Here is a 14,706-nt window from a genome sequence, read left to right as displayed (position 1 = left end):
GAATGCAAGCAGGCTTTTTCCGCTGAGGCTAGGGGAGAAAAAAACCAGAGGGCATGGGTTGAGGGTGAAAGGAGAAAAGTTTAAAGGGAATATTAGGTGGGGCTTCTTCACGCAGAGAGTGGTGGGAGTGTGGAATGAGCTGCCGGATAAAGTGGTAAATGCGGGGTCACTTTTAACATTTAAGAAAAACTTGGACGCGTTCATGGAAGGATATGGTCCAAGTGCAGGTCAGTGGGACTAGGCAAAAAATGGTTCGGCACAGACAAGAAGGGCCAACAGGCCTGTTTCTGAGCTGTAATTTTCTATGGTTCTATGGTTCTAAGTGTGAGGTCATCCATATTGGCCAGAAAAATGGGAAAGTGAGTTATTATCTAAATGGGAAAGATTTCAGGGTGCTCCGGTGCAGAGGGATCTGGGTGTCCTCGTTCATGAGTCACAGAAAACCAGCATGCAGCTACAGCAGATAATAGAACATAGAACATAGAACATAGAAAGCCACAGCACAAACAGGCCCTTCGGCCCACAGGTTGCGCCGATCCCATCCCCACCTCTAGGCCTATCTATAGCCCTCAATCCCATTAAATCCCATGTACTCATCCAGAAGTCTCTTAAAAGACCCCAACGAGTTTGCCTCCACCACCACCGACGTCAGCCGATTCCACTCACCCACCACCCTCTGAGTGAAAAACTTACCCCTGACATCTCCTCTGTACCTACCCCCCAGCACCTTAAACCTGTGTCCTCTCGTAGCAACCATTTCAGCCCTTGGAAATAGCCTCTGAGAGTCTACCCTATCCAGACCTCTCAACATCTTGTAAACCTCTATCAGGTCACCTCTCATCCTTCGTCTCTCCAGGGAGAAGAGACCAAGCTCCCTCAACCTATCCTCATAAGGCATGCCCCCCAATCCAGGCAACATCCTTGTAAATCTCCTCTGCACCCTTTCAATGGCTTCAACATCTTTCCTGTAATGAGGTGACCAGAACTGCGCGCAGTACTCCAAGTGGGGTCTAACCAGGGTCCTATAAAGCTGCAGCATTATCTCCCGACTCCTAAACTCAATCCCTCGATTAATGAAGGCCAGTACGCCGTACGCCTTCTTGACCGCATCCTCCACCTGCGAGGCCGATTTAAGAGTCCTATGGACCCGGACCCCAAGGTCCTTCTGATCCTCTACACTGCTAAGAATGGTACCCTTCATATTATACTGCTGCTTCATCCCATTGGATCTGCCAAAATGGATCACCACACACTTATCCGGGTTGAAGTCCATCTGCCACTTCTCCGCCCAGTCTTGCATTCTATCTATGTCTCGCTGCAACTTCTGACATCCCTCCAAACTATCCACAACACCACCTACCTTGGTGTCGTCAGCAAACTTACCAACCCAAGCGAATGGAATGTTGGCATTTATAGCTAAAGGAATAGAATATAAAGATAAGGAAGTATTGCTGCAACTATACAAGGCATTGGTGAGGCCGCACCTGGAGTATTGTGCACAGTTTTAGTCCCCTTATTTGAGGAAAGATGTAGTGGCATTGGAGGCAGTTCAGAGGAGGTTCACTAGATTGATTCCAGAGATGAGGGGTTTGTCGTATGAAGAGCGATTGAACAGTTTAGGCCGATACTCTCCGGAATTTAGAAGAATGAGGGGAGATCAATTTGAGGTATACAAGATGATAGAAGGTATGGATGAAGTGGACGTGGAGCGGATGCTCCCGCTGGTGGGGCATTCTAGTCTGAGGATAAGGAGCAGCAAATTTAAAACAGAGTTGAGGAGAAACTACTTCTCCCAAAGGATTGTGAATCTGTGGAATTCGCTGCCCCAAAGTGCGGTGGATGCTGGGACAGTGAGTAAATTTAAGGAGGAGTTAGACAGATTTTCAATTGGGAATGGGTTGAAGGGTGATGGGGAGAAGGCAGGAAAATGTGGATGAGGAGCATATCAGCCATGATCGAATGGCAGAGCGGACTCGATGGGCCGAATGGCCTGATTCTGCTCCTATATCTTATGAAGTTGTGGTCAATCTGGGTTTTTTTTGACAATCTTGTTGCGTTTCCAGGTCAGTTGAAGCAGTTGTCCATTCTGAAGGTGGATCAGAATCGGTTAACACAATTAACGGAGGCAGTGGGTGAATGCACACATCTGACAGAGCTGATCCTCACTGAGAACCTGCTGACGGTAAGTGGGCACTGCGCCGAGCTGTTCGTGCAATCTTCAGGCCCAGCTCAGCAGCCTTTTCAATACCATCCAGGCTAAGTAGCAGCTGCAATGGGTAGCGTGGACACTTCGATACAGGGGCCCTGGTGCCGCACTGTCAGAGGGTCAATACTGAGGGAGTGCCGCACTGTCAGAGGGTGAGTGCTGAGGGAATGCCGCACTGTCAGAGGGTCAGTGCTGAGGGAGTGCTGCACTGTCAGAGGGTCAGTGCTGAGGGAGTGCTGCACTGTCAGAGGGTCAGTACTGAGGGAATGCTGTACTGTCAGAGGGTCAGTGCTGAGGGAATGCCGCACTGTCAGAGGGTCAGTGCTGAGGGAGTGCTGCACTGTCAGAGGGTCAGTGCTGAGGGAGTGCCGCACTGTCAGAGGGTCAGTGCTGAGGGAGTGCTGCACTGTCAGAGGCTCAGTGCTGAGGGAGTGCTGCACTGTCAGAGGGTCAGTGCTGAGGGAGTGCTGCACTGTCAGAGGGTCAGTGCTGATGGAGCGCCGCACTGTCAGAGGGTCAGTGCTGATGGAGCGCCGCACTGTCAGAGGGTCAGTGCTGAGGGAGTGCCGCACTGTCAGAGGGTCAGTACTGAGGGAGTGCCGCACTGTCAGAGGGACAGTACTGAGGGAGTGCCGCACTGTCAGAGGGTCAGTACTGAGGGAGTGCCGCACTGTCAGAGGGTCAATACTGAGGAGTGCCGCACTGTCAGAGGGTCAGTACTGAGGGAGTGCTGCACTGTCAGAGGGTCAGTACTGAGGGAGTGCTGCACTGTCAGAGGGTCAGTGCTGAGGGAGTGCCACACTGTCAGACTGTCAGTACTGAGGGAGTGCTGCACTGTCAGACTGTCAGTACTGAGGGAGTGCCGCACTGTCAGGGGGTCAGTACTGAGGCAGTGCCGCACTGTCAGAGGGTCAGTGCTGAGGGAGTGCTGCACTGTCAGAGGGTCAGTGCTGATGGAGCGCCGCACTGTCAGAGGGTCAGTGCTGATGGAGCGCCGCACTGTCAGAGGGTCAGTGCTGAGGGAGTGCCGCACTGTCAGAGGGTCAGTACTGAGGGAGTGCCGCACTGTCAGAGGGACAGTACTGAGGGAGTGCCGCACTGTCAGAGGGTCAGTACTGAGGGAGTGCCGCACTGTCAGAGGGTCAGTACTGAGGGAGTGCCGCACTGTCAGAGGGTCAATACTGAGGAAGTGCCGCACTGTCAGAGGGTCAGTACTGAGGGAGTGCTGCACTGTCAGAGGGTCAGTGCTGAGGGAGTGCCGCACTGTCAGACTGTCAGTACTGAGGGAGTGCTGCACTGTCAGACTGTCAGTACTGAGGGAGTGCCGCACTGTCAGGGGGTCAGTACTGAGGGAGTGCCGCACTGTCAGAGGGTCAGTGCTGAGGGAGTGCTGCACTGTCAGACTGTCAGTACTGAGAGAGTGCCACACTGTCAGAGGGTCAGTACTGAGGGAGTGCCGCACTGTCAGAGGGTCAGTACTGAGAGAGTGCCACACTGTCAGAGGGTCAGTGCTGAGGGAGTGCCACACTGTCAGAGGGTCAGTGCTGAGGGAGTGCTGCACCGTCAGAGGGTCAGTACTGAGGGAGTGCCGCACTGTCAGAGGGTCAGTACTGAGAGAGTGCCACACTGTCAGAGGGTCAGTACTGAGGGAGTGCCGCACTGTCAGAGGGTCAGTACTGAGAGAGTGCCACACTGTCAGAGGGTTAGTACTGAGGGAGTGTTGGAATTCTCTTTGTTTGACTGTCTGGGCCATTGGTTGGATAAAAACGGCTCAGCAAGGGAATTCTACTCAGAATCTTATCCAGTAATTATTTGGTGTTCAGACCTCCTTTTATTGTGAAAGGTGCTGGGGATGTCCATGAATAAATCCACGTCCTTCTTTTCTGGGTTAATTTCAGGCCCTCCCCAAATCTATTGGAAAGCTGAAGAAACTAACAAACTTGAATGTGGATCGGAACCGGCTGATATCTTTCCCAGCTGAATTAGGAGGCTGTGTGAGTTTAAATGTGCTGAGTCTCCGTGACAACCGCTTAACACATCTCCCTCCTGAACTTGCAAAGGCATCTGAGATACATGTCCTGGATGTGGCTGGAAACAGGTATGGTCAAGTTAATCACTGCCCTGTGAACTGGAGTGAATGTGGAGTTACTGTCCTGTGAACTGGAGTGAATGTGGAGTTACTGTCCTGTGAACTAGAGTGAATGTGGAGTTACTGTCCTGTGAACTGGAGTGAATGTGGAGTTACTGTCCTGTGAACTGGAGTGAATGTGGAGTTACTGCCCTATGAACTGGAGTGAATGTGGAGTTAAACACTTTGTTAAACATTGGTGCTGGCTAATGAACCTGGACAGGTGGAGGATCTCTCGGTGGGTGAGCATCTTGGGGATAGCGATCATAATTCTATCTCCTTCACGATAGCATTGGAAAGAGATAGGATCAGGCAGGCTAGGAAAGTGTTTCTCTGGAGTAAAGGGAAATACAGTGTCATCAGGGAGGAAATTAGACGGGTAAATTGGAAGGAGGCATTCTTGGGGAAAAGTACCGAAGGAAAGTGGAGGATTTTCAAGGAATGTTTGTCTGGAGCTCTGCATGACAACGTTCCGATGAGACAGGGGGGTGTTGGTAGGGTACGGGAACCGTGGTGCACGAAGGTTGTGATGAACCTGGTGAATAAGAAAAGAGAGGCGTACAGAAGGTTCAGAGAGCTAGGAGGTGTTAAGGATTTAGAGGAGTATACGGGATGTAGGAAGGAGCTTAAGAAGGAAATTAGGAGAGCGAGAAGGGGTCATGAGAAGGCCTTGGCGGGTAAGATTAAGGAGAATCCCAAGGCTTTCTACAAATATGTCAAGAGTAAAAGGATGAGATGTGAAGGCATAGGACCCTTAAAAGGTGAAGGGGGAAAAGTTTGTGCGGAACCGTTAGAAATGGCGGAGGTGCTTAATGAATACTTTACCTCGGTATTCACGGTGGAAAGGGATCTGGGTGGTTGTACTGCTGGTTTGCGGTGGACAGAAAGGATCGAGCATGTGGACATAAAGAAAGAGGATGTGTTGGAACTATTGAATGGCATCAAGGTTGGTAAGTCGCCGGGACCGGATGGGATGTACCCCAGGTTACTGTGGGAGGCGAGGGAGGAGATTGCGGAGCCTTTGGCGATGATCTTTGCATCGTCGATGGAGACGGGAGAGGTTCCGGAGGATTGGAGGATTGCAGATGTGGTCCCTATATTCAAGAAAGGGAACAGGGACAGCCCGGGAAATTACCGACCGGTGAGTCTAACCTCAGTGGTTGGTAAGTTGATGGAGAGGATCCTGAGAGACAGGATTTATGATCATCTAGAGAAGTTTAGTATGATCAAAAGTAGTCAGCACGGCTTTGTCAAGGGCAGGTTGTGCCTTACGAGCCTGGTTGAGTTCTTTGAAAATGTGACCAAACACATTGACGAAGGAAGAGCGGTGGATGTGGTCTATATGGACTTCAGCAAGGCGTTCGATAAGGTCCCCCATGCAAGACTTCTTGAGAAAGTGAGAGGGCATGGGATCCAAGGGGCTGTTGCCTTGTGGATCCAGAACTGGCTTGCCTGCAGAAGGCAGAGAGTGGCTGTGGAGGGGTCTTTCTCTGCATGGAGGTCAGTGACCAGTGGAGTGCCCCAGGGATCTGTTCTGGGACCCTTGCTGTTTGTCATTTTCATAAATGACCTGGATGAGGAAGTGGAGGGATGGGTTGGTAAGTTTGCTGACGACACCAAGGTAGGTGGTGTTGTGGATAGTTTGGAGGGATGTCAGAAGTTGCAGCGAGACATAGATAGAATGCAAGACTGGGCGGAGAAGTGGCAGATGGACTTCAACCCGGATAAGTGTGTGGTGATCCATTTTGGCAGATCCAATGGGATGAAGCAGCAGTATAATATGAAGGGTACCATTCTTAGCAGTGTAGAGGATCAGAAGGACCTTGGGGTCCGGGTCCATAGGACTCTTAAATCGGCCTCGCAGGTGGAGGATGCGGTCAAGAAGGCGTACGGCGTACTGGCCTTCATTAATCGAGGGATTGAGTTTAGGAGTCGGGAGATAATGCTGCAGCTTTATAGGACCCTGGTTAGACCCCACTTGGAGTACTGCGCGCAGTTCTGGTCACCTCATTACAGGAAAGATGTTGAAGCCATTGAAAGGGTGCAGAGGAGATTTACAAGGATGTTGCCTGGATTGGGGGGCATGCCTTATGAGGATAGGTTGAGGGAGCTTGGTCTCTTCTCCCTGGAGAGACGAAGGATGAGAGGTGACCTGATAGAGGTTTACAAGATGTTGAGAGGTCTGGATAGGGTAGACTCTCAGAGGCTATTTCCAAGGGCTGAAATGGTTGCTACGAGAGGACACAGGTTTAAGGTGCTGGGGGGTAGGTACAGAGGAGATGTCAGGGGTAAGTTTTTCACTCAGAGGGTGGTGGGTGAGTGGAATCGGCTGACGTCGGTGGTGGTGGAGGCAAACTCGTTGGGGTCTTTTAAGAGACTTCTGGATGAGTACATGGGATTTAATGGGATTGAGGGCTATAGATAGGCCTAGAGGTGGGGATGTGATCGGCGCAACTTGTGGGCCGAAGGGCCTGTTTGTGCTGTGGCTTTCTATGTTCTATGTTCTATGTTCCCTGTGAACTGGAGTGAATGTGGAGTTAAACACTGGCAGAAACTAGAAGCAGGAGGAGACCATTCGGCTCATCGAGCCTGATCCGCCATTCATTTTGATCATGGCTGATCATCAAATTCAATATCCCGATTCCCCCCCCCCCCCCCCCCCCCCAATATCCCTTGATCCCTTTAGCCCCAAGAGCGATATCTAATTTCTTCTTGAAATCAGGCAATGTTTTGGCCTCAACTACATTCTGTGGGAGTGAATTCCACACATTCACCACCCTCTGGGTGAAGAAATTTCTCCTCACCTCAGTTCTAAAAGGTTTACCCCTTATCCTCAACCTATGACCCCTAGTTCTAGACTCCCCCACCATTGGGAACATTCTTTCTGAATCTGCCCTGTCTAACCCTGTTAGAATTTTATAAGTTTCTATGAGATCCCCTCTCACTCTTCTAAACTCCAGTGAATATAATCCTAACCGACTTAGTCTGTCCACATATGACAGACCTACCATCCCAGGAATCAGCCTGGTAAACCTTTGCTGCACTCACTCTATAGCAAGGAAGGTTCTTTGGAACAGTATGTAGATAGCCCAACTAGAGAGGGGGTTATACTGGATCTAGTTCTGGGAAATGAGCCCGGTCAGGTCGTCAAAGTTTCGGTAGGGGAACATGTGGCAAATAGTGACCACACTCTGTTAACTTTAGGATAGTAATGGACAAGGACGAATGTTGTCCTAAGGGTAGGGTGCTAAATTGGGGGAAGGCTAACTATAGCCGGATTAGGCAGGAATTGGTGGCCGTTGATTGGGAGAGGCTGTTCGGGGGTAAGTCCACGTCTGGCATGTGGGAGTCTTTTAAGGAACAGTTGATAAGGTTGCAGGACAGGCATGTGCCTGTAAAAAGGAAGGATAGGAAAGGTAGGATTTGAGAGCCATGGATAACCAGGGAAATTGAGGATCTGATCAAAAAGAAAAGAGAGGCGTACGTTAGGTCCAGGCAACTGAAAACAGATGGGGCTCTGGAGGAATACAGAGAGAGTAGGAAAGAACTCAAACGGGAAGTTAGAAGGGCAAAAAGAGGTCACAAAATGTTCTTGGCAGACAGGATTAAGGAGAATCCTATGTTAGGAACAAAAGAGTTGTCAGGGAAAAAGTCGGACCTCTCGGGGACAAAGGAGGGGAATTATGCTTAGAACCCAAGGGAATAGGGGAGATCCTAAATGAATACTTTGCATCGGTATTCACAAAGGAGAGGGACTTGTTGACTGGGAGTGTCTCAGTGGGAGGTGTTGACCCGTTAAGAGAGAATCTCCATTACAAGGGAGGAAGTGTTAGGTTTTTTAGGTAACATTAAAACTGACAAATCCCCAGGGCCTGATGGCATCTATCCTAGACTGTTCAGGGAGACAAGAGGTGTAATTGCTGGGCCTCTGACGGAAATCTTTGTCTCTTAATTGGACACAGGTGAGGTCCCTGAGGATTGGAGGATAGCGAATGTGGTATTTAAGAAGGGTCATGATGTGGAGATGCCGGCGTTGGACTGGGGTAAACACAGTAAGAAGTTTAACAACACCAGGTTAAAGTCCAACAGGTTTATTTGGTAGCAAAAGCCACACAAGCTTTCGAGGCTCTCAGCCCCTTCTTCAGGTGAGTGGGAATTCTGTTCACAAACAGAATTTATAAAGACACAGACTCAATTTACATGAATAATGGTTGGAATGCGAATACTTACAACTAATCCAGTCTTTAAGAAACAAAACAATGGGAGTGGAGAGAGCATCAAGACAGGCTAAAAAGATGTGTATTGTCTCCAGACAAGACAGCCAGTGAAACTCTGCAGGTCCACGCAACTGTGGGAGTTACAAATATTGTGACATGAACCCAATATCCCGGTTGAGGCCGTCCTTGTGTGTGCGGAACTTGGCTATCAGTTTCTGCTCAGCGACTCTGCGCTGTCGTGTGTCGCGAAGGCCGCCTTGGAGAACGCTTACCCGAATATCAGAGGCCGAATTCGGCCTCTGATATTCGGGTAAGCGTTCTCCAAGGCGGCCTTCGCGACACACGACAGCGCAGAGTCGCTGAGCAGAAACTGATAGCCAAGTTCCGCACACACAAGGACGGCCTCAACCGGGATATTGGGTTCATGTCACAATATTTGTAACTCCCACAGTTGCGTGGACCTGCAGAGTTTCACTGGCTGTCTTGTCTGGAGACAATACACATCTTTTTAGCCTGTCTTGATGCTCTCTCCACTCCCATTGTTTTGTTTCTTAAAGACTGGATTAGTTGTAAGTATTCGCATTCCAACCATTATTCATGTAAATTGAGTCTGTGTCTTTATAAATTCTGTTTGTGAACAGAATTCCCACTCACCTGAAGAAGGGGCTTAGAGCCTCGAAAGCTTGTGTCGCTTTTGCTACCAAATAAACCTGTTGGACTTTAACCTGGTGTTGTTAAACTTCTTACTGTATTTAAGAAGGGTAGCAGGGATAACCCGGATAATTATAGGCCAGTGAGCTTGACGTCCGTGGTAAGGAAGTTGTTGGAGAGGATTCTTAGAGACAGGATGTATGCGCATTTAGAACGGAACAATCTCATTAGTGACAGACAGCATGGTTTTGTAAGAGGGAGGCCGTGCCTTACAAATTTGGTGGAGTTTTTTGAGGAAGTGACAAAAACGGTTGACGAAGGAAGGACCGTGGATGTCGTCAATATGGATTTCAGTAAGGCATTTGACAAAGTCTGTCATGGCAGGTTGGTTAAGAAGGTTAAGGCTCATGGGATACAAGGAGAGGTGGCTAGATGAGTAGAAAACTGGCTTGGCCACAGGAGACAGAGGGTAGCAGTCGAAGGGTCTTTTTCCGGCTGGAGGTCTGTGACCATTGGTGTTCCGCAGGGCTCTGTACTGGGACCTCTGCTATTTGTGATATATATAAATGATTTGGAAGAAGGTGTAACTGGTGTTATCAGCAAGTTTGCGGATGACACGAAGATGGCTGGACTTGCGGATAGCGATGAACATTGTCAGACAATACAGCAGAATATCGATAGGCTGGAAAATTGGGCGGAGAAATGGCAGATGGAATTTAATCCAGATAAATGTGAAGTGATGCATTTTGGAAGAACTAATGTAGTGGGGAGTTATACAATAAATGGCAGAGCCATCAGGAGTATAGAAACACAGAGGGACCTAGGTGTGCAAGTCCACAAATCCTTGAAGGTAGCAGCACAGGTGGAGAAGGTGGTGAAGAAGGCATATGGTATGCTTGCCTTTATAGGACGGGGTATGGAGTATAAAAGCTGGAGTCTGATGTTGCAGCTGTATAGAACGCTGGTTAGGCCACATTTGGAGTACTGCGTCCAATTCTGGTCGCCGCACTACCAGAAGGACGTGGAGGCTTTAGAGAGAGTGCAGAGAAGGTTTACCAGGAGGTTGCCTGGTATGGAGGGTCTTAGCTATGAGGAGAGATTGGGTAAACTGGGCTTGTTCTCCCTGGAAAGACGGAGAATGAGGGGAGACCTAATAGACGTGCGCAAAATTATGAAGGGTATAGATAGGGTGAACAGTGGGAAGCTTTTTCTCAGGTCTGAGGTGACGATCATGAGGGGGTCACGGGTTCAAGGTGGTGGGGGCCTGGAATGCGCTGCCAAGTAGGGTGGTGGAGGCAGACACGCTGGCATCGTTTAAGACTTACCTGGATAGTCACATGAGCACTCTGGGAATGGAGGAATACAAACAAATGGTCTAGTTGGACCAATGAGCGGCACAGGCTTGGAGGGCCGAAGGGCCTGTTTCCTGTGCTGTACTGTTCTTTGTTCTTTGACATCCTTCCTCAGATAAGAACACCAAAACTGCACACAATAGTCCAGGTGTGGCCTCACCAATGCCCTATACAATTGCAGCAAAACATCCCTCACCCTTTACTCAAATCCTCTCGCTATGAAGGCCAACATACCATTTGCCGCCTTTACTGCCTGCTGTACCTGCGCACTTACTTTCAGCGACTGATGCACGAGGACTCCAAGATCTCATTCAGTATCCACCTCTCTCAATTTACAATTGGAATAGATTCGTCAAGCCTGATTTCCCTTTTGTAAATCCATGCTGACTTTGTCTGATTATACCACTGTCTTCCAAATGCCGAGTTATGAAATCCTTGATAATGGACTCCAGCAACTTCCCGGTACTGACATTAGGCTCACTGGTCTGTAGTTCCCTGTTTTCTCTCTACCTCCCTTTTTGATTAGTGGGCTTACATTAGCTACCCTCCAATCTGTCGGAACTATTCCAGAGTCCAAAGAATTTTGGAAAATAACCACCAACGGATCTACTATTTCCAGGGCCACTTCCTTAAGTTCTCTGGGATAAAGATTATCAGGACCTGGAGATTTATCCACCTTCAATCCCATCAAATTTCCCCAAAACCATTTCTCTGCTCATGCTGATTTCCTTCAGCTCCTCACTGAAACTTGTTTATCTCGGAACATCTGGTACATTATTCATGTTTTCCTTTGTGAAGACTGAAGCAAAGTACAAATTTAATTTCTCAGCTATTTCTTTGTACCCCATTATGAATTCTCCGTTCCTCGCCCCCCCCCCTACTCACTCTGTGATCTCTCCCCAGGTTGATGAATCTGCCATTTGCTCTGACCAATCTGAATCTGAAGGCTCTGTGGTTGGCGGAGAACCAGTCTCAGCCAATGCTGAAATTTCAAACGGAGGACGATGAGCAAACTGGTGAGAAGGTGCTGACCTGCTACCTCCTGCCACAGCAACCATCACCAAGTCTGGGTAAGCTCCTACCATCCTCTCCCTGGAAAACCTGTGCCTAATGCCCTGACTGTAGCTCAGCTGATCCCGAGAGCTTGCCCCAGTAAAGATGTATGGTGAAGGCTCTTATTCTACCCAACCAACCCGACTGCGACAGTGGATACTGGGGAACAACAAACTGCTTCACTCAGGAGATTGATGAGAATTGTAAACTCTTTAATCTCAGTCACTTTGGAAGAATTTGAAAGTGTCAAACAAAGTAACCTTGATGGGTGGATAAGGGGCCCGGAACACGCGCCCGGGCTGTGTTGTTAATCCCGGTCTCTCCGGGCTCTGTGATTATTCCCGGTCTCTTCGGGCTGTGTTGTTAATCCCGGTCTCTCCGGGCTCTGTGATTATTCCCGGTCTCTCCGGGCTGTGTGATTAATCCTGGTCTCTTCGGGCTGTGTTGTTAATCCCGGTCTCTCCGGGCTGTGAGATTATTCCCGGTCTCTCCGGGCTGTGTGATTATTCCCGGTTTTGAGTACTTCAGAGGGGTCAGTTTTTCTCCAATGTGTGCAGGAGGGTTTCCTGACACAGTACGTAGATAGGCCAACAAGAGGCGAGGCCACATTGGATTTGGTACTGGGTAATGAACCAGACCAGATGTTAGATTTGGAAGTAGGTGAGCACTTTGGTGATAGTGACCACAATTCGGTTACGTTTACTTTAGCAATGTAAAGGGATAGGTATATACCAAAGGGCAAGAGTTATAGCTGGGGGAAAGGAAATTATGATGCGATTAGGCGAGATTTAGCTGGCATAGGTTGGGGAAGGAAACTGCAGGGGATGGGCACAATTGAAATGTGGAGCTTGTTCAAGGAACAGCTACTGCGTGTCCTTGAGAAGTATGTACCTGTCAGGCAGGGAGGAAGTGGTTGAGCGAGGGAACCGTGGTTTACAAAAGACGTTGAATCTCTTGTGAAGAGGAAGGAGGAGATTTGTGTAAAGATGAGACGTGAAGGCTCAGTTAGGGCGCTTGAGAGTTACAAGTTAGCCAGGAAGGACCTAAAGAGAGAGTTAAGAGCCAGGAGGGGGACAGGAGAAGTCTTTGGCAGGTAGGATCAAGGAAAACCCTAAAGCTTTCTATAGGTATGTCAGGAATAAAAGAACGACTAGGGTAAGGTTAGGGCCAGTCAAGGACAGTAGTGGGAAGTTGTGCGTGGAGCCTGAAGAGATGGGAGAGACGCTAAATGAATATTTTTCATCAGTATTCACGCAGGAAAAAGACAATGTTGTCGAGGAGAAGACTGAGATACAGGCTATTGGACTAGACGGGATTGAGGTTAATAAGGAGGAGGTGTTAGCAATTCTGGAAAGTGTGAAAATAGATAAGTCCCCTGGGCCGGATGGGATTTATCCCAGGATTCTCTGGGAGGCTAGGGAGGAGATTGCAGAACATTTGGCTTTGATCTTTATGTCGTCATTGTCTACAGGAATGGTGCCAGAAGACTGGAGGATAGCAAATGTTGTCCCCTTGTTCAAGAAGGGGAGTAGAGACAACCCTGGTAATTATAGACCAGTGAGCGTTACTTCTGTTGTGGGCAAAGTTTTGGAAAGGATTATAAGAGATAGGATTTATAATCATCTAGACAGGAATAATTTGATTAGGGACAGTCAACACGGTTTTGTGAAGGGTAGGTCGTGCCTCACAAACCTTATTGAGTTTTTTGAGAAGGTGACCAAAGAGGTGGATGAGGGTAAAGCAGTTGATGTGGTGTATATGGATTTCAGCAAAGCGTTTGATAAGGTTCCCCATGGTAAGCTTTTGCAGAAAATACGGATACATGGGATTGAGGGTGATTTAGCGGTTTGGATCAGGAATTGGCTAGCTGTAAGAAGGCAGAGGGTGGTGGTTGATGGGAAATATTCATCCTGGAGTTCACTTACTAGTGGTGTACTGCAAGGATCTGTTTTGGGGCCACTGCTGTTTGTCATTTTTATAAATGACCTGGATGAGGGCATAGAAGGATGGGTTAGTAAATTTGCGGATGACTCTAAAGTCGATGGAGTTGTGGACAGTGCAGAAGATTGTTGCAGGTTACAGAGGGACATAGATAAGCTGCAGAGCTGGGCTAAGAGGTGGCAAATGGAGTTCAATGCGGAAAAGTGTGAGGTGATTCACTTTGGAAGGAGTAACAGGAATAGAGAGTACTGGGCTAATGGTAAGATACTTGGTACAGAACAAAGAACAATACCTACCTGGTGCTGGGGTAATGGATGTCACCGAGCGGATAGGAGGCATCTTAAAAGGGGAAGATAAAGAAACGGATGTCATTGTACACATTGGTGCAAATGACGTAGATAGGAAGAGCAGGGGGATCCTACGAGAGCAATTCAGGGAGTTGGAATATAGACTAAAAAGTAGGGCCTCCGGGGTGGCCATCTCTGGGCTGCTCCCAATGCCTCGTGCCAGTGAGGCTAAGAATAGGGAGTTAGTACAATTGAATGCTTGGCTAAAGGACTGGTCCAGGAGGGAGGGCTTCATTTTCCTAGATCAATGGGAAGTTTTCAGGAGAGGATGGCACTTGTACAAGAAGGATGGGTCACAACTAAGTTGGAAGGGCACGAATATCCTGGCTGGGAGTTTTGCTAGTGCAGTTCGGGGGGGTTTAAACTAGTATGGCAGGGGGGTGGGGATCAAAATATTAGGTCTACAAGTGTAGAGGCTGGGGACGAGCTTGGGGCTGGGACAAGGCTGGCAAAGAAGAAGAGCACTCTGGGGGAGGATGACCTCACTGGGCCTGGAGGTCTGGAGTGCATCTACTTCAATGCAAGGAGCGTAGCAGGTAAGACAGACGAACTTACGGCCTTAATGCTCACGAGGAATTTGGATGTGGTTGCGGTGACAGAGACTTGGTTGAAAGAGGGACAGGACTGGCAGCTGAATATTCCGGGGTACAAGTGTTTTAGGCGAGACAGAGGAGGGGCCAAAAGAGGTGGGGGAGTAGCAGTATTAGTTGGAGAGCATATTACAGCGGTGCAGAGGGAGGACAATTCAGAGGGGTCATGTAACGAGTCACTGTGGGTGGAGCTCAGAAACAGGAAGGGCGCAGTCACTATG

At 48.9% G+C, this 14,706-nt stretch overlaps 1 protein-coding gene across 1 annotated transcript in view; it reads left to right on the top strand.

Moving 5' to 3' along the window:
- LOC144488615 (uncharacterized) overlaps positions 1–14,706 on the top strand; it is a gene marked incomplete at its 5' end in the record, with an annotated part of 63,882 nt that overhangs the window by 23,728 nt on the left and 25,448 nt on the right. The window contains 3 exons of the mRNA XM_078206677.1: positions 2,064–2,182; positions 4,105–4,304; positions 11,458–11,624. Of these exons, the coding sequence (XP_078062803.1) occupies positions 2,064–2,182; positions 4,105–4,304; positions 11,458–11,624 (486 nt within the window). The remainder of the gene's footprint in view (positions 1–2,063; positions 2,183–4,104; positions 4,305–11,457; positions 11,625–14,706) is intronic.

Source organism: Mustelus asterias, unplaced genomic scaffold (assembly GCF_964213995.1).
Source record: "Mustelus asterias unplaced genomic scaffold, sMusAst1.hap1.1 HAP1_SCAFFOLD_1711, whole genome shotgun sequence".
Classification (NCBI taxonomy): Eukaryota; Metazoa; Chordata; class Chondrichthyes; order Carcharhiniformes; family Triakidae; genus Mustelus; species Mustelus asterias.
The sequence above is the reverse complement of the archived record's forward strand: the minus strand, read 5'-3'. Positions and strand labels throughout refer to the sequence as shown.